General features: G+C 35.7%; 1 protein-coding gene across 5 annotated transcripts in view; it reads right to left on the bottom strand.

Annotated features, from left to right (window-relative positions):
- LOC121408365 (neurogenic locus notch homolog protein 1-like) overlaps nt 1-26,170 on the bottom strand; it is a 153,774-nt gene that overhangs the window by 51,761 nt on the left and 75,843 nt on the right. For all 5 annotated transcript variants that reach the window (XM_041599815.1, XM_041599816.1, XM_041599818.1 and 2 more), the window contains 12 exons: nt 25,960-26,085; nt 24,806-24,925; nt 24,061-24,177; nt 23,531-23,647; nt 21,004-21,126; nt 17,032-17,157; nt 16,318-16,446; nt 15,187-15,306; nt 13,777-13,899; nt 10,051-10,311; nt 9,342-9,608; nt 236-346 (listed from right to left, as the gene is read on the bottom strand). In XM_041599815.1, the coding sequence (XP_041455749.1) occupies nt 236-346; nt 9,342-9,608; nt 10,051-10,311; nt 13,777-13,899; nt 15,187-15,306; nt 16,318-16,446; nt 17,032-17,157; nt 21,004-21,126; nt 23,531-23,647; nt 24,061-24,177; nt 24,806-24,925; nt 25,960-26,085 (1,740 nt within the window). The remainder of the gene's footprint in view (nt 1-235; nt 347-9,341; nt 9,609-10,050; nt 10,312-13,776; nt 13,900-15,186; nt 15,307-16,317; nt 16,447-17,031; nt 17,158-21,003; nt 21,127-23,530; nt 23,648-24,060; nt 24,178-24,805; nt 24,926-25,959; nt 26,086-26,170) is intronic.

Genomic DNA, 26,170 nt, shown 5'->3' with positions numbered 1-26,170 from the left:
GGGGTGGGGGGGATCAGATAGCCCGAGTCTCAAGCCCCGATAATCCATGCACATGACCGGTGAAGATCACACACGAAATAACCAAACAGACCTTTACGGCAAGGAATGGCATGATGAACCCAATTAAAGTAATGGGAAAACATCGAAAAATGATGCCCTTCGTTAGACAGGTTAAGTGGAAAAAGAATATCACAAAATGATAAATTGGAGAATAATGTTCAACATGCGAACATACCGACTGCGATGTCACAAAGTTGACCGGTATGGGAAATCGGACAAGCACAAATGAACCCAGTCCCAGATGGTTGACAAGTCCCACCGTTCAGGCACGGCGAAGAACTGCAAGCTGTTGAAAGACATGTTACCGACTCAGTTTTAATGTTTTGGTTTTTAGTTCTAATTACTAATCCCTACCTTGCACTCTGACAATATACAGTGCGTATCAAAAAAAGTTTACACTTTGAAAAAGCCCTGGGAATGAAAAAAATATACATGTGGGTAAATTTTTCACATATAATTTTGGGTTTGGGTCTCATCTATCCAATGAAAGTAAAAGTTTTGTCAGAATGCTACACTTGAGTGAGCGCTGTCCATTTTTGTAAAGCTCGCAGAAATCTGTTTGCGCAGAAATGCTCATTTTCACGCTGTGTCAAGGGGGAAGGGCGAAATCAAACTTGCCCTGCGAAACATTTCTCATACATTTCCCTTGCAATTTTAGTCAACTGAAATAAAACGGACACATTCAAGCATTCTGTAACAATTTTGCCACCCAAATTGAAATTTCAACACTTAGTAAGCACAACCTTTACCATTTTAGTGCCAGCTGGATCTGAGGACATAACTGAATCTGAACAAAAGTTTATATCAGACATCTCCAGCATTTTTACGAAGTTTTTATCATTGAAAGTGGGTTTACGTTTCATTTTTCATTTAATACTTATTTCTCCACACATTTTTCAAGCTCGATACTGATTAACAAAATGAAAATAAAGCCTAAGCCATTCCATGTAAATCACAGCTCAGTGTAAAGCAAATATCGTCACGATGGCCTCGGTGTGTGGGGGAGTGGGGTGGGGCGCAACGCACACTTTGAAGTGTTTGTGGGCAAGGAAACAAGTCAAAAAGGTTAAAAGATACCTTTAAATTAATTTTACTAGCTACATTCCACTTTTTATTCATGTTTAAGTTCTACTTTTATTTGCATAACTATTTCAAAGTTCTGCGCAAATCATTTTTCACTAACTTTTCAAAAGTAAGTGGTGCTCACTCAAGCGGAAATATTTTTTGACAGTTATATCGTCATTTGCTTTAATGGATCTGTACTAATGTTAAAATGTGGAAAAATCTTCAGAATATTACAAATGTATAATTTTACAGGATTTTTTCAAAGTGTAAACTTTTTTTTGATACGCACTGTAGAACTATACGCTTGGCGTATTATCTCTTTACTCAACGTCAGTATTATTTGCAGTGGATTTAAAATAGAACTTTGATAAAAAAGAGGAAACGGTGAAAAATGTGAACTTTTCACATTTCAAGTTTGAGGGTAAAATCTACTCATCGAAAAGTTGATTTGAAATGAATAAAGAAAATCAATTAAGCATAATGCGAAAATTCTTTCAAAATTTGATGCAAAATAAAAAAAGTAAAGACATTAAAAATTTACGCTAGATTTCACCAAAAATTGTATTTATAACACGCGCGATATGCAGACAAGGGCGCCGGAAGCGGGGGGGGGGCAGACTTGCCCCCCCCCCAAAGAAAATTTTTTGGGGCAAAACGAGATTTTGTGCCAAAGAATTGTCATTTATTTTGCCAAAGAATTGTCATTTATTTTGTCAAAAATGAAAAAATTTCGCCCGTGACGGGGCAATTACACATCTTAGTAAGCCTTGCGTCTTTTGACGAACATGTCCCTCTGTGAAACATACCTTTGATAAGCCCCTTTTTCATCTTATTACAGTGTGATAACGTTTAACCTTTTAAGCCCCCCAATCCACAGAGAACAAGACCGCTGAAAGACCTTTGAAAGACCATGAATTTTGGTTGATCTTTCAGAGGTCTCTCAATGAACCTACAATGGTCTTTGAGGTCTTACACGAGTCCTGACCAATCTTTCATTGGTCTTCTTGGTCTTCATGGGCTCCAAAACTTTTTGAAACGGTTGAAAACAGTCTTACAACGGTCTTACAGGAATATTGTCTTTCAGTGGTCTTTCAGCAGTCTTTCAGCGGTCTTTCGATGAACTTTTAAAGGTCTTCATAGTCTTTCATTGATCTTTCGGCAGTCTCTCAAGATTTTTGCGGAGATCACTGTAAGACTCATGAGAGATTATTGAAAGATCATTGAAAGACCATTGAAAGTCCATGGAAAGAATTAAGAAAGATCACTTATTGCATAAAATATCTCTGAAAGACCATTGAAAGATCTCGAGAGGACTAGTCTAAGTACGACAAGAAATATCCATCAGTCTTTCAGAGTTCTTTGAGGGGTCTTTCTGAGCCATTCCACAGAGATGACAAATTTCATTGATCTTGAAAACCGCTGTAAGACCTCACCAATTTTAAGTCTTTCAGTGGTTTTTCAATGGTCTCCGTTCTGTGGAATGGGGGCCTATTAATGAATACATTTCAGAGACCAATTTGCATGCTGGCTGTGTCGGCTAACAAACGCGCGGTCGCCCAGAAACGCTCAGACCGGGGGACCGTTTCATCAACATTTTTGTCTGACAAGTTGTCAGATCTGACATCTTTTCGTGATTCTGATTGGCTGAGAGGCACTGTTACTATAGTAACTGTCGGATAAAATGGGACTTGTCAGATAAAACGTCCGACAAGTCCTTTCATGAAACGCTCCCCAGACCCGATATCACCAACGCGCGTGAACGCTAGTTACTCGAGCAACATATGGAATCTGGAAATAGCTGTAAAACCGAAAAGTTTAAAGAGTTATAGAGGATTGAGTAGTTACTTATTGGATAAATGAGAAGATGCTAGCTTGAGTCGGCGAATGGATTGCAGAGCAGGAGTACTCATCTATCAACTAATCAAGCCTCTTCTTCAACCTTTTCTGGTTTACTGTCTTTATCAGGACTACGCTCGTTTGAACAAAAAATTACTCGACTATCAACAGTCTACTTCCTCCTATCAATTTCACTTCTTCCTTTATCCACTTTTTTCGAAAACTCCACATGGTGTACCGTCAACCACATCCGCTGTTGGAATGTAATTGTTTTCTTCTTTCGTTGTGAATTCTATGTTTAATTCTCAAGAAATTTATTTTTGAATTCTCTTACAAACGTAACTTTTAAACTCCACTTTTACACAAAATCCTTACCGGGGGGGGGGGGGGGTCCCACGCCCTCTCCCCTTGATCGCTTCGGTATCTCACGCTGTCAAAAATATTGTGCCCCCTTCGGGATTTTGCCCCCCCCAAAACTGAAATAGTTCCGGCGCGCCTGTATGCAGATAAGACAAAGCTATATATTACGTTATCACTTTTTATTTCGTATTTTAGAATATAATTCATTTTTTGCAAATCTGAAAATAAAAAAAGCTCTTCAAAGAATGACAATGGTTTAAAGCAATGTAAATTCCTCATGTTCAAAGAACAATCAAACTTCATTTCAAATTATAACGAGGAAAAAAAACCCATTTTATATTTGATCGTGAAATACAAACTTATTAGTGAGTGGGTGGTGCATGTTACCAGTTCCTTTATTTACATTCCACCTGAATATGTATTTTAAATGTTATTACCTTCTTATCTTACATCCAACTTTAGTAAAATTTTGTGATATTCTTGCTTGATTTTTCGCTCTTTACTTAAAACAAATGATAAGCGGAAATTGGAATGCAATGCCGAATAACTTACTTTCACCTTACTGGTTACATTTAGTTTTCGAAACCATCCTAATTAAGATCGATTAAAAATTGTACATTTTCAATCATTTTTTTATATCAAATCCCATATTTGTTTTCTTTCCTAATCTTTTATCTGGAACCTTGTCCCTAACGTTCATGTCACCGTGCAAGAACCCTGTAAAGGAACGATTTTTTAACAGGGGGTGCTGATGTACATTTGACACGAAAAAGGGAGATTCATTAAAAAATGTAGGTCATCAACATTTGAAGAGTGCATGGTTATATCACAGATTAATTTATTTTATAGTATATCAAGCTTCTCTACAATGACACTTTTAATATTGGGACAGGTGTGACGGCTCCATTTTGATAATTCAAAAGTTTGATTTCTTTTATCTATAAAATCCTACATGATAACCATAAGTGATTAGAGCTGATGTAAAATTTGATATAAAAAGGCTGCCTTTTTATTTTTATTTCTTTTATTTCAAACACTTAACCTTAGGTTAAGATTTTGATGTTGATTCCCCCAACATGGTCTAAGTTCATTGACCCTAAATGACCTTTGACCTTGGTCATATGACATGAAATCCAGGCAAGATGTTTAGTAATACTTGATTATCCTTATGGCCAAGTTTCATGAACTAGGTCCATATACTTTCTAAGTTATGCTGTCATTTCAAAAACTTGACCTCAGGTTAAGATTTGGTGTTGACGTCGCCGCCGCCGTCGGAAAAGCGGCGCCTATAGTCTCACTCTGCTATGCAGGTGAGACAAAAATCAATATTGATCTTACATGTACATCTCTTGAAGTGTCAGTTCTGCTGTTATTCCAAAGTTATGATCCAGATAACATCCCAGTTGGCTGGCGAAAATTCCATACATTAAAGTTCACAATGATGGCGATGATGAAACTGATGTTGAATCACGATGAATAACAATAATCACTGTAATGAGTTGAAATGTCTGTGAAGACGATGTTGATGATGATTAACAGTCAATTTCAGCAATCCATGGGTTGAAAAACGTTCATTAAAACAGGTTGATGATCTCGATGAGAACTGAGAATTCCTCTCTCAAAGTAACTGAAAGCAGTTCATTGATGGCGTGCAAATAATTCCACAGAAGATAAATGTTGTATTCCAGGTGGAAATAAGATATTCTCTGACATAAAGTCTGGCGTGAAACTCTGATCTGTTATGAAGTGACGTGATGATGTCCTTGAAGAAACTGCCAGCTTATATATACAAATTTCAACTATTCTGGAAGTTTCTAGTATTCACTATTCTGGAAGCTTCTGGTATTGTCTTTAAAAAGAACATTTGACAAAGTACCGCATGGACGCCTGTTTAACAAGCTTCAATTTTATGGAATCCGAGATCACACTCACCATTGGATAGCTGAGTTTCTGGGTAATAGGACCTAACGCGTTGTACTGGACGGATCCATCTCCAATACCAGCCAAGTAACATCAGGCGTTCCGCAAGGCAAGTGTCCTCGGGCCAATGCTCTTTCTCATCTCCATCAATGACCTGCCAGAGTATCTCTCCAACAACTCAACAGTAAGGCTCTTTGCTGATGATTGCATGGTTTATGCCAACATCAAGACAGAGGAAGATGCCATTCGTCTCCAAGAGGACCTTGACTCCTTGCAACGATGGGAGCAAGATTGGCTAATGGAATTCAATCCACAGAAGTGTCAAGTACTTCATGTCATAAAAAAATATCCGGCCATGTCCAAGAAAGGTCAAGAAACTGTGCTACAAAGCTCTCCTGCAACCAATCATGGAGTATGCCAGCATAATATGGGACCCCCACACGCAAGCAAATATAAAAAAAGCTTTAAATGGTGCAGCGAAGCTATGCACGCTTCGTCTGTAATGGTCACCGTAGGACAAGCAGTGTTGCAGCCATGTTGAACCAGCTCAAATGGCCAACTTTACAAGAGCGTAGGGCACAGGCCAAGGTGGTGATAATCTACTGTATTACCAACTCACTCATTGACATCCCACCTACTTTCCTCACTCCATCCACATCTATGCATAGAGGTCATTCTCAGAAGATCCTTGTTCCCTTTGCCAGAACACTTGTCCACCAGAGAGCTTCTTCCCAGATTCGATAAGACTTTGGAACTCCCCCCCCATCTTTAAACAAGAGGTATAAAAGACCCAGCTCCGTTAATAACGGTGCTTGTTTTTACAATTTTACTTATATATAACAACGTCATGCATTTTCCCCTTTTTTCGGTGAAGGGTGGGGCGGATGCTCATCCCATGTATACAGGAAACTTACTTACATGGGGATATCTCCATACAATATGTTCCGTGCATAACACAATCATAACTAAATAGGGAGCTACCGTAACACGACAAAAGACGTAGAGATCGGTAGAGTCAAATGGTCCTCGACTCTACTGCCATCTTTGTCTCCAGCTGCCTTTCTGATGGTTCTTTGATGATACTCACCTGGAGCTGGGCTGACTGTCACTGTAAAGACACACGTAGCATCGTTACCGGCGACGTCCTCTGCTCTGTACGTAACTGTAGTCGTTTCACCAACAGGAAACGAAGAACCCGGACTGTAATTTGAAGTGAAAGATGCTATCGGAGAATCGTCCGTGACATTAGGCACATTCCAGAAAACACTTTGTGCTTGAGAGGCATTGACTACGATATCCTGTGGACAGTTTGTAATCACTGGATCTGTTGTGTCAACTGCTGCAGATAAATACCGTTCGTAAGATAAAGAATAAAATCATATTCGGATACGATCGAGGTCTAAAGTGTATCGATAATTCACTTACATTATTTGATTTCTTTAAAACGCCTCATTACTTAAACTTGAGAGATAAGCTATATTTATTGACTGGCAATTGTTAAATCACTCCCATAATCTATCATATTTTTCAATCCCTTCCCTTATCTACACTTTGTTAACTAGACAAATTATTACAGGTGTGCAACAACAAAAACAATGAAAACACTGCGAGAAATGATAAATGAAGTTTATTACTCAATTGGTCTTTTGAAATGTCATCACTATTGAAAGGTCAACACGTTTATCGAATTTCAAATTTTAAAGCGCATGCGCGCTCTATCAAATACCTAATAGATCGTTAGATTGGTTTAAAATCAAACCTTTTCTATTACAACATTCTGTTGTCTAAAAATTGCTTAAAATTACAGACATCTTGACATCTGATTAGGCAATTAGAGTGAAAAAATCTCTTCAAATCTAATATACAATCGTCATATGTTTCCTTTTGAATACGAAATCACGTTTTTCAATGTTTAATGTATCTTTTACTGAAATGCATAATTTCAATAGTAATCCTGTGAATCATCTTAATATCATCTTCTTTGAAATATTAAAACAATCACTTAAACTAATATTTACACTTTTTATCTCGATATCTTAACTTTGTATAACGTGTGATGCCCGATAACAGGCCATTGAAAGATTATTAGTTAGAAGGGTGATCACCATTGTAATGCTTATTGAAAGTTAATCTGTTTATGTTTCTGTGACATTTGAAGGTGAAAAGTAAATTATACACATGGCATGCATAGATATCAGTCATGAATTCCTTAACAATCACGCCAATGCAAATTAAAATATGGATAAACTATACACAAGCACACACTCGCACGCCCTCACCTTTTTCACATCCACACCCCACACACTCGCAAATATAGATCAAAGTAAAGAAAAATAAAAGGTACAAGGAACAAATTACTCAATATTTATTTACATCTATCAGTCCAAATACTAATTATAGGCCTATATCTAGACCTATTAAAAACTGAAGCGTTCTGTCCAATTTTCATACTTCTTGGTTGGCATCGGTCCCAATTTCCTCACTCGCTTTTGTTGAATAACAACATCCTTTTCCTTGTTGAGGTAAATATCTGTGTCATACATCGTTTTAGTAATAGCTCTATGGTGTATTTATAAGTTTATTCTGGAAAGAAATTTAACTCAATATGATAGAAGAGAAAATGGTCTTATTCATGTGTTTAAAAGAGAGATAGCAGGAAAAATCCGATTAAATGAAAGGGTGCAAAAAGTAGACAATAGGCTACCAAGAAGAATATTTCACTATATTTGAATTCATCTGATGTAATATTGTATATGCCGTTATGATCCCTAGAGGATACTGCCTTGATTTGTATACTTGAGGGGAAAAAAAATCTGTGTCATGTATGTAGATTCAAAACGAACCTTGTTTGAATACAGAACATGCGTTTACAAAAAATAATACCAATCAGGGAATAGTTCACCCCAGAACGAGCCCCATTCCCAGTTATAGTGCTGTGTTACCTACTCTGTAAAAAATGAAGTGCTAATTCAGCACTTACAGTGCTTGTATAGTGACTGCACTACTGAGTGCTGATTTTCTAGTTTAGTTCAGAAAATCAGCACTTGTAGTGCAGTCACTATACAAGCAATGTAAGGGCTGAATTAACACTTCATGTTTTAAAGTGTAGCATAATTTCAAAACTGAACTGAAAGTCACCAATAAAGTGTGGAAAATGATTATTGAATATAATGTACCATGAACACGATCGTAATCATTGATTAACCTGGAAGACATATGCCTACATGAGAAACCAGAGGAAATTTAGCACACATGATCCTCCATTGTGACACGGTTTGTGTGCATGAATTAGGTATACGGAGGAAACTAGAATTGACGATAGAAAAAGTTCGGTCTTCTTCGGTCTTTTTAAGTACGACCAGCGTGCGACAGAGTGACGGAAGGTTCCTTAGTAGTGGAAAATCGTTATATGATTCACTCCGGGGATTCACTTTATCCTTTTCCACACAAGACGTACACAAGAATGGTAATAAGTTACCATTTAAAAAGAAATTATTGCATGATTGTAGAAATAAAATCACAATGAGAAAACAGAACTGTTCGAAAGTAAACTACAACCAGGTAAAATTTTCTCTGGAAGGGGGTTCAAACAGAATAGAAGCTTATCTTAGTATTCGTGTTTCAGAAGTAACATTTTGACAGAAAGCCAAGAGCATAATACAGTATATTTCATCACTCTTCTGATTATTATTATTGGATCATAGATTGGCATATCATCATCAGTTACATTGAGTACACTGGGAAGATACGCACAGCATAGGACCAATACTGTATGACCAAGAACAGTACAGTACCACATTAACGATACAAAGCTTGGTAGTTCTGATCAAGTATTGCCTGGATCCCGTAACACAAAGGTTAGCGATTAATCGTACGCCTGATTTTTACGATTGATTGTACATTGTGGTCAATGCAATCAATCGTAGAAAAATGTTCTACGTTCATTGCTAAGCTTTGTGTTGCGGGCCACGGGTCATGAGTCCTTGTTTCGAAGTGACAGGTATGCAATCTTCACATGAGATTATAATTTTGGAAATCACAGGAACAATCCCAATTCAAAGCCGGAGTTTTTACCTGTAACTACATCCTGTATAAATTACCTTGACTACCTGATACCACTGTTACATCGAACGTGCACGATGTGCTGTCAGAGTTTCCCAGATTGTCTGTTGCCGTATAAACAACAGTTGTCGTGAATCCCAACGGAAACTGCGTATTGGGTTGGATGTTTGATGTGAGACTTTGGACTCCGGAAGGATCGCTGGCAGTAGGTGTTACCCATGTCACCACTGCTTGTTGTTGTCCAGGTAATACCGTTACAGTGATATCCACAGGGCAGTCCCTGATTGTCGGAGGCGAAGTGTCGTCTGTAAATACATGTAGATTCAGTGCAAAATCATTTTCATAATGGACATACAACACGTGTATATTTTAATAATAACTAGAAAGGAGGGGATTGTGGGGGTTTTAAAATCTCTGCAGTTGTGTAGGCGATTGATATAATGTTTAAGTACATGTAATGTGAAACGGTAATATAGAATGATACACGCAACATCATTATAAAAAGTTCATAACCTTCTAGGAAAATGATACTGCATTCTAAACAAGGATGCGAGTTGGGTCCTTGGGACGTGTCCCTCAATTACACTATCATGCTATTTATATAAATATTTTCACAAATAGAGCATGGCATTGTTTCGATTAACAAGTCTAATAAATAATTTGGTTTGTATCGAATAAGGGCTGATGCGATTAAGATTAAAAAGTTGTATAATACAGAGGAGGTTTGCCATCTAAAGTTACCAATACCTGACAATATCGTCACCGTGAATGTGCAAGAAGAACTGTCAGAGTTTCCAAGGTTGTCAACTGCAGTGTAAACAATTGTTGTCGTGAATCCAACTGGAAACTGCGTATTTGATTGGATGTTTGATGTGAGGCTACGAACCCCGGAAGGATCACTAGCAGTTGGTTCTGTCCAGAATACTGTCTGAGGTAGTCCAGTTGAAGTAGTTCGAGTGATATCCGCAGGGCAGTTAAAGATAAGCGGTGGTGACGTGTCCCCTGTTGCTAGATCAAGGAATTTGACAAATACGTTCTATCAATTTATGATGATCGAATAATGACGGGGGGTCACTTCTTTTAAGTAGGTCTCCCAATTTCATCGGAAATTAACATCTTAATTGTCATAATGTCAAATCAAAAGCAGTTCAACGACATTAGTAAAAGCGCCGAATTTATTATCATGCACATACAGGTTGTAATTACGTGGGCGGCATTAAATAACTATTTTCATGCGGATTTTATTTGGAATTTGTTGTATTATATCTAATATCTATTCCGAAATGAAGAAAACAGACTTGGTTATTCTTTTGATCTATTAATGATAGTCTTTATTCACAGTAAAAGACTAATGAATTTACATGAGAACAGAAAATTATTGAGGACCACTGTAATACAAATGTTAGATTTTTTAAATTGTATTTAATATTGCAATAAATCAATAAAGGTTAGAGAGGGTGACGGTAAACAAATAAGGAATCAGATAATTATAGATGACAAACTATATTTCATTCCAGAATACAAAATGGTCCACTGGCTATTAAATATTCCGAATAAGGGCAATAGCTCGTCAATTTTTCTTTTAATTGAGAAATCAATAATTCAATGTTTTGGATCACCTGCCTTTGGAAAAAGGCATGAAAGCTATTATGTCTTGTTAGAACTAGTGTGTGGTGTATCAAATTTAAAAAGAATCATTCGAGAAAAAAAAATCAAGAACGATGATAAATGCCAAGATCTTGGAAAGGTCACTATCGAGCAGCGAGAGCTCGGTCTTCCATAGATCTAGGCAAAATGTGGATTACTTAGACATCAAACTTTAAAACTAAGTGGTGTTATAGCTCGTGTGGGTTTACAGAAAAAGTTGCATACCGACTAAATGCCTAGGATAGGAGGTGTTATTGGTCTAAATACAGAAAATGCAATACAAAAGAGAATCTACAACTGCAATTTACGTACCGTTAATATCAAGCTCCTAGTGTTAGGCTACAGGAAGACATCTGACCGTTGACTCACTTTTAAGCCTTTTAAGCGTTTGAACGAATACGCGAAGACCCGGCTTATCGGGATAATGGGCGGGGGCAATTTTTCGTTAGGTAATTTTGATCATGATCTGTTTGCATCTGCCCTATCGACTTTATGACTTGCCTACACACAAATCGACTACTATGGTTTTCGAATGAAATATATAGGATGGCTATGGTTACCCCCCAAAAAATGTTTGGAAAGAGAGCATGGTTGCAACATGCAGATCAAGAACAAATTTTGGCTTCGTAAAGCTTGCTTTTGAATGTTACTTCTCTTACTTATAATAAATGAATATGTCCATTTAGAAGATTTGTCGTTAAAGGGGAACAAAAGGGGCTTTAACGGCAGATATATTAAACTAAGGCTGAGCAGACAAAAGCTAATTTTATACACTTTAAAATAGGAACAGAAAAGGTACAATTCTGAGCAAAAGTAAAGAAGCTTTACCTAAAAAGAATGGCAAAATAACAATCCAATCTTTCATAAAAACTATTTTCGCAAGTGTAAAGAGAATGGATGTTAAAGGATGCTTTAACAACTAGTTCAGACATAGCACCAACAGCTCCTATTTTAAAAAGTCGATTCGAAAAGTGAGACATCGATATCGATGCTAAACTGACGTTAACATAATGTAGCAGGTAAGCCAAAAGCTATCCTTAAGGAAAGGCCATTCTTTTTTTATTTCAAATTCTTATTATACAGTGCGTATCAAAAAACGTTTACACTTTGAAAAAGCCCTGGGAATTAAACAATATACAACATGTGGGTAATTTTTTTCACATATAATCTTGATTTGGGTCTCATCTATTCAATGAAAGTAAAAGTCTAGTCAAAATGTCACTCTTAAGTGAGTATTGTCCATTTTGAAAAACTCGCAGAAATCTGCTTGCGCAGAAATGCTAGTTTTTACGCTATGTCAAGGGGAGAGGGCGAAATCAAACTTACCCTGCGAAACATTTCTCACACATTTCCCTTGCACATTAGTCAATTGAAATAAAACAGATACATTCAAGCATTTTGTAACAATTTTGCCACCCAAATTAAAATTTCAACACTTAGTAAGCACAATCTTTACCCTTTTTGTGCCAGCTGGATCTGAAGACATAACTGAATCTGAACAAAAGTTTATGTCAGACATTTCCAGCAATTTTTCAGTAAGTTTTTACCATTTAAAGTGGGTTAGCGTTTCATTTTTCATTCAATACTTGTTTCTCCACACTTTTACCAAGCTTGAAATATCAACAAAATGAAAATCAAGTCCAAGCCATTTCATGTAAATCACAGCTCAGTGTAAAGCGAATATCGTCACGCTGACCTCGGTGTGTGGGGGAGTGGGGAGGGGTGCAATGCATCCTTCGAAGTGTTTTGGGCAAGGAAACTAGGTAAAGATATCTTCAAATCAAATTTGCTAGCTAAATTCCACGTGTCCTTCATGATTAAGGTCTACTTTTATTTGCATAACTATATCAAAATCTGCGCAATTTTTTTTGACTACCTTTTCAAAAGTAAGTGGTGCTCACTCAAGTGGAAATATTCTTCGACACTTATATCGTCATTTGCTTAAATGGATCTGTACCAATGTTAAAATGTGGAAAAAAACTTCAGTATGCTACAAATGTATAATTTTGCAGGATTTTTTTCCAAGTGTAAACTTTTTTTGATACGCACAGTATAAGGCACACATTCGGCATGAACAATGAAGCCAACATTCCTCGCACACACCCTACACACACACACACGTACACATCCTCTAAAAGTTGGCTTTTATACATTACCATTCACTAACAACTAAACAGTCACAACACTTCCATTTTTTTCGCATTCACATTACATTCTATTATTGTATTAATCGATTATTGATCTACCATGTATATACTGTTATAATTATTTTATTATGTCATCATTATATTATTGTAAAACAAAATGATCATGTTACGTGAATGAAGTTTGTCAATGAATTAAGTTAACATTACATAGTTCTTTGGTTTCTGTCTAATATGATTTCAATTACTAAAAAAAGTGAATAATATAGCGAATTTGCTTGACAAGCTGTTTAATTGTAATCACACCATGTCAAGATCATTATTTTATCAAGTTTCAAGTTGAACCAGGCATCCTAGTGTGAAAGACATGTCAAACAGCTAACGTTTAAGGGTTTAAGTTACATTGGGTTGTCACTGAAAATCATTCGATACTTATTACGCATGTTAATGGACATACTTTTACTCACGTTGCAAATACCACAAAAACATATAACCGGGCAACACTCTTTTTCGGGATATTAGTACACACATTCAAAAATAGGAGCGTCTTTTGATATCTCCGTCAAAAATGTTTCAGACTTGCGACCGCTATCATTATGGTGTTACTATACTTGATTATGGTAAACAGCAAAAATTGATATCCTAAAAAATCAAATGTATTCCAAATATTCAATGGACTTACCAGGATTTTGGCAGTTGTTTCCAGTATGAGATGAAGGACAGTTACAGGAATAGGTAGATGCTCCAGTAACGGTACAAACACCTCCATTTAAACAAGGGCTGGGGTTACATGGAGTTGTTACAGCTGGAAGAGAAAAACAAGCATAATCTATGTGTGTGGTGTAATCATATAAAAGTACATAAAGAAATAATAATAGAACTGTTCGTGCATAGCGCATTGCACCTTACAAAGGCACCAAAGCGAGTTAGGAAAATGAAGGAAGACAAGATGATCGAAAACTTCTGGTATAATGCTATGATTACTATCAATCAAATAAATAAAATTGTGCGGGATACTATTCAAGAGTTCCGGCGCTGCGTGCTCAACCTCCCGACAACACAGTTCTGCATTCCATGCATTGAGGGGGGGTCGACTGCATGTTATGTGGTGTAACATTGCATTGATTATATCGAATGTGTAAAACTAGAAAAAGTAGAAATATGAGTGGCGTACAGATGGGGCTTGTGGGGCTCTTGCCCTCCAAATTTTTCAGGACTCAGAAAAAAATGAAAAAAAACGAAAAGGACATTAGGGTGAAATTTGATATTATTTTGTGAATATCATGACGCAATCTCTTACAATATTGAATTTCTTTGATAAAAATGTCAGAATTCTTGCTCGTTCGCTTCGCTCTCAAGTTACCTTTATGAATTTAAGCGATACGTCATATCTAGCCACTCAAAAGTTTTGGCTCATTACGCCACTGATATGAGTAGTAGTTGTATAGTAGAAAAAGAAATGGTAGGAGTATAAGCCAGTTCGTAGTTCCGTTCTGCGCATGATCAAAAGATTCGACGCATGATCAGAGGAAGGTCATTTGTACTGAAGTGACACGGTGGTTTAAAATCTAATGAGATAAGCACCAACATTATGTCTTGATTATTCATATATTCTTTTGAATTGTGGTTTTCATTTACATCCACAAAAAACAACGATGCGTCCACGAACGACTGGTATTTCACAGTTTACCAGGTACATTGTGCAACATGCTATGATATGCCTGCAAGTGTTGTATTGGCGTTCATTGGTGTGCTACTCTAGTCACCTCGTCTATTCAATTTCTTAAACCAGCTATGTAAGGCAAGCTTACGTAATATCTTGCTTTGAAAATTGCCTATCTTAATCAAAGAAATTAAAGGTCATTTGACCAAAATTGTCCATGAGTAACTAAGAACTGGTCTATTAGGAACAGATATTGTAGTAGGAGAAGGAGGAGGAGTAGCGGTAGTAGTAGAAGAGGGAGGAAGAGTAGTAGGAGTAAAATGAAAAAAAAAATTCGTGCATTGAGAAGTTTAGTAGTATTAGTCGTGGTGGTGGTAGTAGTAGTAGTAGAAGTAGTAAAATAGCAGTATGGTCAATAATCCTACTCACCAATATCACAGTTGGTTCCAGTATGTGTAGCTGGACAGTCGCACGAGTACCCACTATCACCTCTCAGATTACAGGTTCCTCCGTTTCGACAAGGGTCGGGGCTGCACAGACCGGTCGAAACTGGAATTAAGGAGTCAGATATACAGTATAAAGTCAACTCTACCAATACAATCAGCCCCTTGTAGTTAAAGTTTTGTTTTGGGATATTGCCTGTTATCATACGGAAGGAAAGTGTACGTGTGTGGGTATAGGTGGTGGTGTGCGTGCCTCTGAGAGTATTTGTGTTTGTTTTAATAAGACACATGCATATTGCAAGGAAAAGATACAATGGTAGTATCTTTTCAGGTTCCTCTGTTTCATTTCGTATCCAGTAAAAAATCATCAAATCTTGATTCATTCTATAAACACTTTATCATGTTGGGAATAGATTTTAAGGGTTTAATCTGCACAGTACAAACGCTGTTTAATTTTATTATCCAACGCTGCCTCATATATGAACCTTACAGTACTTATTTAAACAGTCTAAACAGGTGGAAATTCTTTAATAACAAAAGTTCAATTTTCAATATTTTATTTTCAATTATTGAAGCATGTATGTTTAAAGTGGTTAACAACTACTGTAAGTTTGAAGTTGTAAACAGTGTTGTAGGTATAGAGCTAATGTTTAAATCCATTTTCATGATAGTGGTCATTATTTTAATACCAGGAAAATTTGGCATTCAAATTTGAAGGCGTTTGGCTGCTAAAAGCCCATATCATGAGTCCAGGTAACTTTGAGCTAAATCTTTTTAGAAGGTTATTGTAGTAATGACTTCAAGAGTTCCAGACAATGAAATGATCTAAAAATTTGAACATAAACATTTACAATCGTACAAACGCAAACATATGTAGAAAATAATGTGTCAATAATCAAACCACTTATCTTGGTCATGTTCACACTATGGCTTAAGTTTACGAGTTTATGTTTCAACTCTAACTACGTTTACTAGCTAAGCTTACATTATGTTCTATTTTGTTATCTTCTGTGTAGTTTCCTTGAACATAATGGCAACTAATAAACGTGTCCAAAACTTTCTATGCACATAATAATATTCATTAACTAGAAAAGTAGTAGCTCTTTTCTGTATTTACTCTGTTCGTCACAAAGAATCCCGGTAAATCCTTCGTAACAGTTACACCGAACCGCTCCGGACCCATCTGGAATTGTTTCGCAGGTGCCGCTGTTACATAGCGTATTCTCATCTATGTCTACGCAGTTATCTGGCAAGCATTTCAGGGTTAGATTAGATGCATGTTATTAACTTGATTTTCAACATCATAAAATCGAAATTCTATAACATGTACATTTGCAATTGACTATCGCTTAATTCATATCAATTAAGAGATAAATCTGACTATAGCCACACAACAATTTAAGGCCTATATAATTAATGATATAAATATATATAAAATATATAATATATAAAAAAAATCAGGCAGCAGGGTTAATGCGAGTAGTAGGCTTGTATATATAATTATATAAGAGGACAAGGTAAATGTGCAACAAAACTATGAACTGAACATATCACTCAAAGAAGCTCTCTGCTCTATTCTTTTAATCCAACTTTAGGAGCAAGAAAAAGCAAACAGTTGGCCAGCGTATTCAATCTATGTCAAATACATGACTTGTATAATGATAATAGTCTTCTTAAAATAGAAAAATTACATATCAAGGGACGTACATTCGATTAACCACCTTGAATTAAGTGTCATTAACTTCCCCGATTGAAATCAAGTTAAACGATGGTGATCAACTTTTAAGTCAAAGGAATGGAATAGGGTAACTGCCAATATCTCCCTCGCTACCTGATTCGCAGAAATCACCACCAAATCCTAGTGGGCACTGACATGTGTATTGAGGATTCGAGCCCGGCGCTGATGTACAGTTGGCACCATTCTGACACAGATTATTGGTACAAAAATCTCCAGCGACTGCAATCATAATACGGTTAAATTAATTGTTACTTGAATACGTAAAACGATGATAAGCAAATAACACCACTGTTCATTTTCAAAACAAGTTGAACGCCCTTGGCAATTTCGCCTGCGTGCAGTGTGAAATTCAATTCAGGCAGTAATGTAGGAATTGTGACAAATATACAGTGCGTATCAAAAAAAAGTTTACACTTAGAAAAAATCCTGTAATATCCTGAAGATTTTCCACATTTTAACATTGGTACAGATCCATTTAAGCAAATGACGATATCTGTCGAAAATATTTCCGCTTGAGTTAGTATCACTTACCTTTTAAAAGTTAGTGAAAAATGATTTGCGCAGGACTTTGAAATAGTTATGCGAATAAAAGTAGACCTTAATCATGAAGAACACGTGGCATTTAGCTCGTAAAAATTGATTTGAAGATATCTTTTACCATTTTAAACTCTTTCCAAAACACTTCGAAGAGTGCATTGCGCCCCATCCCATTCCCCTACACACCGAGGCAATCGTGACGATCACACTGAGCTGTCATTTACATGAAATGGCTAAGGCCTGATTTTTAGATTGTAAATCATTGTCAAGCTTGGAAATGGTGTGGAGAAAAAGTATTAAATAAAAAATGAAATGTGAACCCACTTTAAATGATAAAAAGTTAGTGAAAAAATACTGGAGATGTCTGATATAAACTTTTGTTCTGATTTAGTTATGTCCTCAGATCCACATGGCACAAACAGGGCAAAGGTTGTCCTTACTTAGTGTTGAAATTTCAATTTGGGTGGCAAAATTGTTCCGAAATGCTTGAATGTATCTATTAATTTCAATTGACTAAAAGTGCAAAGAAAATGCGTGAGAAATCATGAAGAACACGTGGCATTTAGCTCGTAAAAATTGATTTGAAGATATCTTTTACCATTTTAAACTCTTTCCAAAACACTTCGAAGAGTGCATTGCGCCCCATCCCATTCCCCTACACACCGAGGCAATCGTGACGATCACACTGAGCTGTCATTTACATGAAATGGCTAAGGCCTGATTTTTAGATTGTAAATCATTGTCAAGCTTGGAAATGGTGTGGAGAAAAAGTATTAAATAAAAAATGAAATGTGAACCCACTTTAAATGATAAAAAGTTAGTGAAAAAATACTGGAGATGTCTGATATAAACTTTTGTTCTGATTTAGTTATGTCCTCAGATCCACATGGCACAAACAGGGCAAAGGTTGTCCTTACTTAGTGTTGAAATTTCAATTTGGGTGGCAAAATTGTTCCGAAATGCTTGAATGTATCTATTAATTTCAATTGACTAAAAGTGCAAAGAAAATGCGTGAGAAATGTTTCGCAGGGTAAATTTGATTTCGCCCTTTTTCGTGAAAACGAGCATTTCTGCGCAAACAGATTTCTGCGAGCTTTACGAAAATTGACAATGCTCACTCAAGTGTAACATCATGTCAAAACTTTTACTTGCATTGGATAGATGAGACCCAAACCTAAGATTATATGTGAAAAAACTACCCACATGTTGTATATTTTTTAATTCCAAGGCTTTTTCAAAGTGTAAACCTTTTTTTTGATACGCACTGTATAAAAACATCTTAATAATAACAGGCTATTGAGTCACAATGGACTTAAAAGTTTTTGATGATCTATCAATTTTCGCCGTTTGTGCTGCAATGAAGAAATGTCATCTAGTATGGCAAAGTGGCCAAACCCTAAAAATTATTGAAATCTAAGGCCCCGCACTAGATTTGATATTTATGAGAAAAATGTACATGCATGTACACTGTATGTGCAACGGTAAAAATATTTTCTCAATATACAAACTTCAAAGAAGAATGAAAATATTTTATATCACAATTTCATTTTGAAATTAAGATAAAATATTAAATAAATCCAAGTTTTTGACCTGAAACGGCCTTTGACCTTGGTCCAATGATCTTAAAGTTTAATCACTTAATTGATTGATAATTGATTGACAATTGCAGCATATTCAAGTTTAACTGAATATCAAAACAAATTGCATGAATAATCTTACAACATTAAAGATTTTTTTTAGTCAATCCATGTTCATTGATCAAAACTTATGTTCTACCTTGACTTTGAAGCAAGTTGTACATTTCATATCATCATGATTTCTCGAATAAACAGATTAAATTTACCCTGATTGCATAATAAAAAAACTACATGTTAATTTTTATTAAAATCAATTAATTTAGAATGACCTTCGACCTTGACCTGGTGACCTATTACAACAATACTTATTCAATTCATGATACCTTATACCCATTACATTCAAATGCAAAAAGACTACAACGTTAAATTTACAATTATCATTGAAAAATAAAATTTCAACCTTCTGTAAAATTTAAAATTAATACTAGTTTATTAATTGCTAAACCTTTGATCTTTCCTTCTGACCTGAAATTGCAATCATGTTTATGGAAAAACTTTATAACAAGGAGAATTTTATGGCAATAGTGCTTATAATTTAAAAATCATCATCAATTATTTTTCAAATTTGCCCGAAAAGAGGAGCCGTTATCTCCTTCACTGCCATGCGAGCGAGAGAGAGAAAAACAAATCAAAGTTTAGAATGTTCAAGGAAGAAATATCTGGATTTTTATAATTTGCCAATGCAGATGCTAAAAAGCCAAAGTATTAAAGTCATTTCTCAAAGAATATCACTAAACAGCAATGAAATTGTTATTGCAGTAATGCATTATCAAAGCGTTATACAGCGTACCCCTGCAGAATTGTCCCTTAGACATTAATCCCATATTATGTACTAATTCCAATTACATATGTAAAACTTAACAGCTTATTTCATGTTTTACTTCTCAGAAAATCTTTGGTCTCGCTTCAGCAGTTTTTAATACACAATCTAAACTATGATGATTTCTTCAAGCCATTCTAATTTTGCAGCAATGCCGTATACTTGCCTCTATCATGTCACCCCCTCCTGCACTTCGCAATCACTTATTTTTTTTAACTAAGTTACATGCAAATGAGGACCAACTTGACTGAACCATAGAATGCCAATACAAATGTAATTTCCCATTTTAAGGAGGAACAAAACTTGTTTCACTTGACAATGAGAAAATTAAAGTATATTAAATATTTCATATGATAAAATACAAAATAAAACATGAGTGGGAGACGTCATCCGTCTCCTCAATTGCATACCGACCAGGGGACCGTTTTATAAAGCTGTTCGTAAGTTAATAGCGACTGGTGAACCTTTCTTACATGCTAAATTATCACCAATGAACATTTAATGTTGAATATCATTTACCACAATAAAGGATCACCAGTCGTTTTTAAAGTAACTCTACGAACAGCTTTATAAAACAAGCACCAGGATGTAGATTTATAAACGACAAACGGCAACTTAAAAATGTCACAACTTTTTTTTAAATTTTAAATCGAATTTTGATGAAATTTCGGCGTTATGCTTATTGAAATGTACTCCTCCTATTCAAATCACCGTTTGTTTGGTGTGGACTTTTATTTTGAGGGCCTGTGAATTCCAAAACGAGTAAAACGGTACCTGTGATTTTTACACTACCAACAATTGGGTTTTATATATTAACCTCATTTTTTATTTAATATGTAAATTGGGACATGGTTTATGAAAGGTACATCATATCTGGGACACGCTGTACTAATTAAACAAACTAAGGTTAATATATTCTTCTTAAAATACTAGAAAAATTTCAATCGCTAAACCAAATATATTGCTTTCAATGTGCTTTAATCAAAGAAGTTTTTAATCACGAAATTATTATTGAGTTTCTTAATATAGATGTAAACAAAAAAATGCCATTCAGACATTCAATGGACTAACCAGGATTTTGGCAGTTGACTCCAGTATGAGTTGAAGGACAGTTGCAGGAATAGGTAGACGCTCCAGTAACGATACAAACACCTCCATTCAGACATGGGCTGGGGCTACATGGAGTTGTTACAACTGAAATTAGAGAAACAATATAAAACGATTTGTTAATCATGTTCATTGATCAAGTCAAATCATACGATCTCCACCGTGGCGACTGCGTTACAAGGAATCGATACCCTCCCATGACACAAGTATTGCCACTTCGGAAAATTTTCTTAACGGGGAAAATTACTTTTTACTTAACTTTAAAGTGATGCTTATCTACATTCGCCATCTTTTCTGACAGTGTTACAAACGCTTAAGAATGTTTGTAACATCAAAAACTTTTTACCGTTTGGAAAGATAGAAGCCATGTGGTTGCTAGCACAAGCGATTCAAATTCAACTTCAGCGAAACCGTCTTAACAGTCGTTGGAAAGGCCTACGACAGTTTCGCAAACGCTGCCAACTATTTGAGTCAAAATAAGTTCGTAAAGAAATTGGGCACATTTTAAAAATTTCTCTGCGACAAGAAGAAATGTCGGCAACAATTACAACTCAACTGTTGAAGGACTTTCATGAATATGTCAAGTTTTCACGAATAATTTGAGACAGATAACGATCCCTGGCAAAAACACTAATTCCCCACGATAGAATAATAATTTATCCTTTGGCAATACTTATGTAAAGGGATGGTATATCTACTTTCTCGACGCTCTCTGGTCAGGGTTGGGTTTGAAAAAAAAGCCAAGCCTTCATAAGCATGTAAACTTGATCAAATATTCAGTTGTTGTTGTTTATCATACATATCAAAGTCACTATCTTGATATACAAAGATTTTTATGTGAAGGTTTTCAGGGGCCACGTTTATATCAAAGGCTTAACCCTCACTTGCCGTTCAAGACAGAACAGCTAGAAAAAAATAAAGATTTGACATCTGAGTAGCTGTGAATAAGGAAGAGATGCATTGATCAAAATTAATGAATGTAAGAAACAACAAACCACAAAACTAGAGATGATATGAAATACATGTTTTAGGCGAATGGTGGAAAACATATCTATCTTTCATCAGTTAATTAGGATACGTTATGGAGCCCAACACAGGCGGCATTACACGAAATATAATTAATTATGATAATTATACGCAAGAGATGAGCATTACCATGGTTACGAAAAAAATATATACAACAAAGCAAAACATAGGTGACATAAATGGTAAACGGGTAAATAACGATAGACCAGACATTAGGTAAGTTAGGAGACAATATAAGCAAGCAACAATTAAACGCCAAGTATAATACAGGTAAATGTAAAATAATTGAATTGTTCTGATAAATATGTACATATATAACTGGTTGAATAAAAGTTCTAAAGTATTAAGATTATTTTAGATAAGTACGAAAAGTATATAAAAGATATATATATATATACAAACCCATTTGGCAATATTCTCCAGTATATCCAGTAGAACATTGACATGTGTAGTTAGTAGATGAGCCGACTACGGGCATACATGTAGCGCCATTTTGACAACTATTGCTATCACAAGCGTCTATCTCTAGAAAGTTACAATGTTAAAACACGTAAAATACGTTATACATTCATAATGATTGGTGGTAGAGACAGATACATAGAGCGAGACACAAATGTTTCACATTGGACGACATCAATTGAACACTCTAAAACAAACAATTTGCAACTTAGATCAGCCATACCTTATTATTATTTTTTGTTTAGCTTTGCTTGTATTTGTATGCATGAGCAATACAATTGTTGTAGGGAAGCAACAGATAAGAGCACATAAGACATTCTACGATCTACATCAACAGAATAATACATTTCTAAACTAAATGTTATTAGTTTCCAGCTTGAAATACAGACCTGAGTTACCTGGTTCTCCCGTGAATCAGCATCGCCCAAACCAGTGGCATTTTTTTAAGTGTGCATCGATGGCATGGGGAGTATATAGAAGCAAGGTTGCCAGCAAAGCACCTGGCTGGAATGATGATAAAGATGCCCATCTAGCACCACAACGGAGCGCGGTGGACGGTAGACCGGAAGTAACAGTTCTTTACGGTCACAACTTAGCTGCCGAGACCGACCACCACCTGTTTTCTATAGCCACCATCGTAACAGGCTTTACGGCTAAACGCTAAGGCCCTATCGCAGCGTAGCCGGCGCCACACGCACTGATCGAGCAAAATCGCTGTCTTATTGGGCTCCGTTTTGGATATGTGACGGCCTTTATTAGACCTAAACACCTGTTTATGGTTATATGGCAAAATAAATTATGAAGAGATACAAATGAATAATAAATAGATAGATCGATACATACATAAATATAGAGTTATATAAAACGGTCATTGATTAGTCTGATTAGTATATAACATCCGGGGTGATTATAGACCCATGATGTGATAAGCTATTTCAATCAATGTACCCTAATGACTACTGAAAACATCTGAGATCCATATTTATGTAGGATCAGATATACAAACCCGTTTCACAATATTCTCCGATGTATCCAGTAGAACATTGACAAGTGTAGTTAGTAGAAGAACCGTTTACAGGGTTACAAGTAGCGCCATTTTGACAGACATTGTTACCACAAGGATCTATTTTTAGAACGTTAGAGAAAAAGGCGTTAAGATATAAAATAAGATTTGTTATAACAGCGACGAAGACATAACGTGTAAATTTGTAAAATTTTCCATACATGTATGGTGCATAATCTAAAAGCATAAGTACGTTTCAATCAACTATGCGAATACGTTAGGTCATTAAATTATGATATAACCCTGATTTTAGTATGGCCTTAATGATCATTCCAACGAATTATACATACATTAGAAGTGGCATTTAAGCTGTAATGTAAATGAGTAGCGTTATGATGTCAAGCAATAGAACTTCAAATAAGTGCAATATCCTATAAAAAAAAACCTTATGCAAAGAACTTAATTATATATATCAGTGCCATTCTTCGTTAAATGATTATAATTGTTGTCAACATGTTAAAAGGTATACCTACCTTCATCACAAAACTCGCCAGCGTATCCGGCAAGACAAATGCAGTTATAGTCAGGGAACGTTCCGGGATTACACGTAGCTCCATTAGAGCAATTATTCCCTTGACATGGATCTATGGCTATACGTGCCAGGACAATGTAAAAATATATATTTGAATTTTCTTTCACCAAGTTTGTTTGCATGGGAATACTTTTTATGGTTTAAAATTATTCATTTCCCTCCATGGCCTACTAAGAAATTTTGATATTGATATTATCATATCAGTAAAGGCGTAACTGAATTAATCTTGATTATTAAACTAAAAGCTCAATTTTTGCCCGTACAACCATACTTCTGATACATCTGATATTTATTGTTAATTGTATAAGAAGGATCATTTGGTTTTATTAGCTGTTGTGGCAGCCCTTTCTGAAGTCCTGTTCACTTTAAAAATGTTTACGATGATACAGTTATGCAAAGAGAAACGTGTATAAGGTGAAACAAAAAAGTATTAAAAAACAAGCAATAGTCAAACTGAAATAAAACTTGACATATTGGAACGACTATTGTTGGTGTAGAAAGGAAAACAATATTAAAAGAAAAGATGTAAATTTGAGTAGATCTAAAGTGATTGTAGGGAATTATAGCGTCTCTACATCATGCAAGTTGCAAGAGGGACATGATCTGTTGACCTGATTAAATTATACATGCATTACTGATTTGAAATGGTTTGAGAAAATAACTTATTTTGATACGAAATAACCAACCTGTTTCACATCTCTCTCCCGAGAATCCGACCACACACTGACACGAGTAGTTCATAGAGTTAGGCATTGGAACACATGTGGCTCCATTCTCACATGTGTCATTAACGCAGGGATCTATTTCTACATGAACATAGTGAATTTGGAAATCAAAGTTGTTACTGCACTTGGTTGAAAGAGGTACAATACTAAATCATACCGATAACTGATTGCATATTTTCTACGATGACCAGCAGTTTTGTTATCATAGGAATGAGGGTGTGATGTAATTTTTTTTCTTATGAAATGTTAGCTTGTTAAAAGGGTACGCACTTTCAAAACCAATATTATACTTATAATTAGTCTTAATGAAAAGGGGGAAGAAAAAAAAATATTGTAAAGGCCTCTTTGTGTCTGAAATGGACTATTGTCTTGGACTCTTTTAATTCTTTCATCAAGGTTTGAAGAGCGATGATGCTCACGGTATGCCGTGAATAGAATTTTCCTTCATAATTGGAATTTGATCAAGAAGATCCTTTTGAATTAAAACCACATTTTAACGTTATAAAGACCTTTTTCACATAAGTCACCAGAAAATCCGGGCACGCAATCACAGGAGCAGTACATACATTTAGGCATGTGTATGCATAAAGCTCAATTCTCATATGTATTATTGTAACTGGGATTTATTTCTAGATAAATATAATGACACAGTGGGCAAAAACGTGCTTTATCTGATCATAGTCTTGTGATTATAAGGAGTAGGCTACCTGGAGATTAAAATTTATCCCTGTTCAAATAAAGCAATATGAATGAAATAAATCGTAAGAAAATCAATGCAAACCTGTCTGATCACGCTAAATCTCGCATCAGTAAAAGAAAAGGTCGATTAACCAACTGTTACTTTTGTCTTTAAAAGTTAGAGCTGCATTTTAGTTTGTTCACTATAAATGCAAAAAAGTGGACCTCTGTCCTATACACGTAGGACACTATTTATGGTAAATAATGAGTAGTATTTTAGTAGACTACAATAACTACAACTCGAGGGTGATGGTATCCGATATTGAGGCTTCATGACTGAGACGATTAAATTGATGATATTGCCGATAAAACTCCGACAAACATATTTAAAAATAAACAAATGTAAGTGAACATGAGACAAGTCATAAAGTACGAACCCGTTATATTGCAGTAATCACCCGTGTATCCAGTTGGGCATTGACACGTGTAGTTAGTAGAAGAACCGTTTACAGGGATACACGTAGCGCCATTTTGACAGGTATTGTTATCACAAGGATCTATTTCTACAAGATTAGAGACACAGTGATATATATGTTAAAACTAGAAAACTAATGAGGTTACAGAAGAATAAACACAGTTCTAAGTAAC

Source organism: Lytechinus variegatus, chromosome 2 (genome assembly GCF_018143015.1).
Source record: "Lytechinus variegatus isolate NC3 chromosome 2, Lvar_3.0, whole genome shotgun sequence".
Taxonomy (NCBI): Eukaryota; Metazoa; Echinodermata; class Echinoidea; order Temnopleuroida; family Toxopneustidae; genus Lytechinus; species Lytechinus variegatus.
This window is presented reverse-complemented; position numbering and strand designations above follow the sequence as displayed.